At 36.8% G+C, this 3,661-nt stretch overlaps 1 protein-coding gene across 1 annotated transcript; it reads left to right on the top strand.

Moving 5' to 3' along the window:
* Positions 1–666: 666 nt before the first annotated feature.
* Positions 667–3,655, top strand: LOC118331799 (complement factor B-like; the record flags this gene model as incomplete). Its single annotated transcript, XM_035666878.1, has 6 exons — positions 667–771; positions 1,438–1,582; positions 1,690–1,821; positions 2,336–2,446; positions 3,268–3,402; positions 3,600–3,655. Coding segments are annotated over exons 1-6 (684 nt in total), but the record flags the coding sequence as incomplete, so codon positions are not given.
* Between the last annotated feature and the right edge of the window lie 6 nt (positions 3,656–3,661).

Here is a 3,661-nt window from a genome sequence, read left to right as displayed (position 1 = left end):
CGCCATTCGGTTTGAGTATAACCCTGCCTTAATAGATTCTCTCCTGTATTTCATATACAGTATTATCCTTTCAACAAGTTCCTTGTTTTCAGTAAATGTCTTGCAGCCTTTAAAAAAACGCAGCACCTGGTCAACTGGTGGGAAGCCTGTGAGGGGGTTGCGTCACAATTATTATAAAATGTCTGTTTTACTTTTGGCTTCTTTAGACAACACCCCTATGGATTCTTCATTGGAGGTTGCAGAGGAATTTGGCAGCGCAAATTAAAGACAGCTCTCACAATGGGTAGAGTCCCAAATTGGTAGGTGGTTTTCCTGAACTGTTATTAATTATTAAATATGATATTGGAACTATTTTATATATATATCATATATCAATGCTAATATTAGCTTTTTGTTACTACAATATATTTTAGTGAGGAGATAAACCTTAACATGTTAATTCAAAACAAATGAGCAAAATGTGTTAAATCTAACAAAAATGTGATTGGGTATGCACTGTTCTACCCTGTGTCAGGTTCAGAAGCCTTATTTTCTTCCATTATACATTCTTTTCTCTATAGAAAAACAAATAATGAATCTAATGGCATGTAATATGCACAATTAACAGTATTGTGTTTGGATTGTTCAGTGACACACAGGAAGGAAGAACAATCCGGATTCAAAGAAATGGGACACTTAACATATATATCGCAGTTGGATATTTTCAGAAAAGCATCGAAGAGGAAAGACATCGCAGATGCAAAAGATGCTGTGAAAAAACTTATTTTAAAGGTAAGAAACAAACAGCTTTCCTATTAATTAAAAGGGAGTAATAACATTGGAGGTTTTATCCAGAATGATACAACAGTAGAGGTTTTATAGTGTTTTTCTAATGTAGAGGGCGAACACACCACAGAACTACCTCACTCATAATATGCTGAATTTGCAAGCAGTCATCAACATTGTGTTGGGACCATACAGTCAATGGCTGGGACTGGATGTAAGATTGGTTTGACTGATTTTGGAGTCAGTTTGAAGGGTGCACATGGGATGAAAGTACAGACTGCAGTTGATGGATCCTGGCAATTAATTTGTAGAGTTGTTAAAAAATTATAAAATATAGCCTCTAGTGAGACTTATTCGGACATTTGATCAATCACTTGATTGTTTAATTGTTTTATTGGGCATGGCAGAGGAAGCCACAGTATTACACATGTGTCAGAAATGTGTCAGAAACTTTCAAGTACTAATTAGACGTAGGCTATTTTGCAGCCAACCACACTTTGTTTGTCTAAAGACTTTGTAAAGAAAATTTTTATATATATTATCAAATGAAAAGAGTGGAAAAGATGAGGGCACATGGCAGTCAGAGAATGGCAATGAAGGGGGCTGGGTAAGAGGAAATGTGGCTGGAGGGAGGATTAGAGAGGCAGAATGTGACACTTTATGTCTCCACAGATTTCATCCTTTGCCGTGATTCCAAACTATGAAATCATCTTTTTCGCTTGTGAGATATTTGAAGTTGTCAACATTATTGACTTTTGGGATGACAAAATATCACTGAGCACTATCATTGAGAAATTGGAAGAGTTTGTAATAGGCGGTGAGTCAAACAGATCATATTGTTGGAAATACTGTTTTAATATACAGCTTGATCTATGTTTTACTGTGTGTGTGTGTGTGTGTGTGTGTGTGTTTTTTGACTCAAAGACAAAGCGACTGCTGCAACAGATCTGAACCTCGTCTTTAAGACCTTCATGGAGCGAATGACTCTTATAAAGCTGCGGGTGGGAGAGGAGGCTTTTAAGGAACATTATCACACCCTAATCGTTTTTACAGATGGTAATTTCAGCCACTTGTTTTGTTTAATAGACTTAGTTGGTGTACCAATATAAACTAAATATGTTAAATTGCAATGGAAACATGGAAACCATCACGTTTTCTTAATTGTTTCCACCATTTGAGATTTGACCAGTGCTGTTTCAATTATGTCATCTCTGTTAGCTTAGTATAAAGACCAAAGACAGCTAGTCTGATTCGGTAGCTGGTTCGGTCTAAAAATACAGAAATACACCTACCAGCACTTTTAAAGCTCACTAATTAAACTAAAACACTACAAAAACTTGATTTTGTAACTTGAACATTAGATTTTTATCTACAATCAAATCAATACTGACTAATAGTATGTTAATATGCATCTTGTATCAAGTATGTAGATAATGTATGCAATGTATGCTTTGTAATTTTATTATGCTTATATAAGAGCTAAACTGAAAGCAGTAAAAAAGTGTAAGCTGTTTGCTTTTAATGTTTTGTTTTCTTCATTATTCTAACACACTGGTTTCTTGTATCATAGGTGGTTATAATAGGGGCGGTTCACCAGCACCCACTGTGGCAAAAATAAAGAACATGGTTTACAAGAGCCACACTAGTGAAGGGGAGACTCACTGGAGAGAACAATATCTTGGTGAGTTTTCTTAGGCCTCCTATCCGGCGATCTGCCCTCACCCCTGCCCATCCATATGTCTGTCAGTCCAATTCCAGTAAACACAATATCTCAGGAACACCTTGAGGGAATTTCTTCAGATTTGGCACAAGCATTCACTTGAATTCAAAGACGAACTGATCAGAGTTTGGTGGTCAAAGGTCAAGAATGAATGACTGTCACAATTAATTAGTGACACTTTTGACTTTTGACACTAAAAGGTCACTGCAACCTTGACCTTGGTCATAACTCAAGAACTGATGCTGTGATAATGACAAAATTTCACACAGACGTTTAATGGAACACAGCGATGGAGTGATGGCATTTTTTATCCAAAAGGTCAAAGTTCAACTTCATTGTGATCATATTGTCCCAGAAAACACTTTATGTGGCCATTATTCAACACCATAACGCAGGGCAGTTAATTGGAGGTGACCTTTGACCTTTGAGTCAAAGGTCACCTCCAAATAAGTTAAGAATGAATTAACCAGTTGACTGACATGTTGACTGGGACAACACAGTGAGTTAACAATAACTAGCACAGTATGGGTTTCATCTTTCCATCTCATCCATTCTGCCGTTCACTTACTGCAGATCATCAGAATCACGTGACTGCAAAGGTGAGTGGCGGAGGCAGTAATTATAGTCATCGTTAAGCCTTGTTGCTGTTGTTGCTACATTGTCAGCAACATTTTGTTGTTATACAGTAACGGTAACGCCTAGCTAACAGCTTGAGGATCAGAATGTGTTTTAATGCAGCAAAGGAAGCCTAATTTATCATGTTACATTTCAACCTGCTACAGACATTTATATGTTTGCCATTGGAGCTGACATCTTTGATGATGACCTGCAGCCCCTCACAGCTGGGACCGGTGGCAAACATTACTTCAGACTGAAAGACATTGAAAATCTACAAGAGACCTTTGATGAGATAATTGGTAACGCATCTTTGCTTTTGTTATTTACCATTGCATTCATGTGATTGAAAAAAAAATGTGTGTCACTTTAGCATTAGAAAAATGTTTAGTTTCAACATTGAGCCTTTACTCTATAAACTGACCTGTATCTCTATACCAAGGATGTATTTGCATTCATGAACATGAGCAACATTGAATTTGTTGTGTATTTATTGCAGATGAAAATGAAGTTAAAGGTCTATGTGGTCTTCATGTTGAGTATGATACAGCTGAGAGAGAT

Source organism: Morone saxatilis, unplaced genomic scaffold, assembly GCF_004916995.1.
Source record: "Morone saxatilis isolate NCDOM2014 unplaced genomic scaffold, NCSU_SB_2.0 Contig20, whole genome shotgun sequence".
Lineage (NCBI taxonomy): Eukaryota > Metazoa > Chordata > Actinopteri > Moronidae > Morone > Morone saxatilis.
The sequence above is the reverse complement of the archived record's forward strand: the minus strand, read 5'-3'. Positions and strand labels throughout refer to the sequence as shown.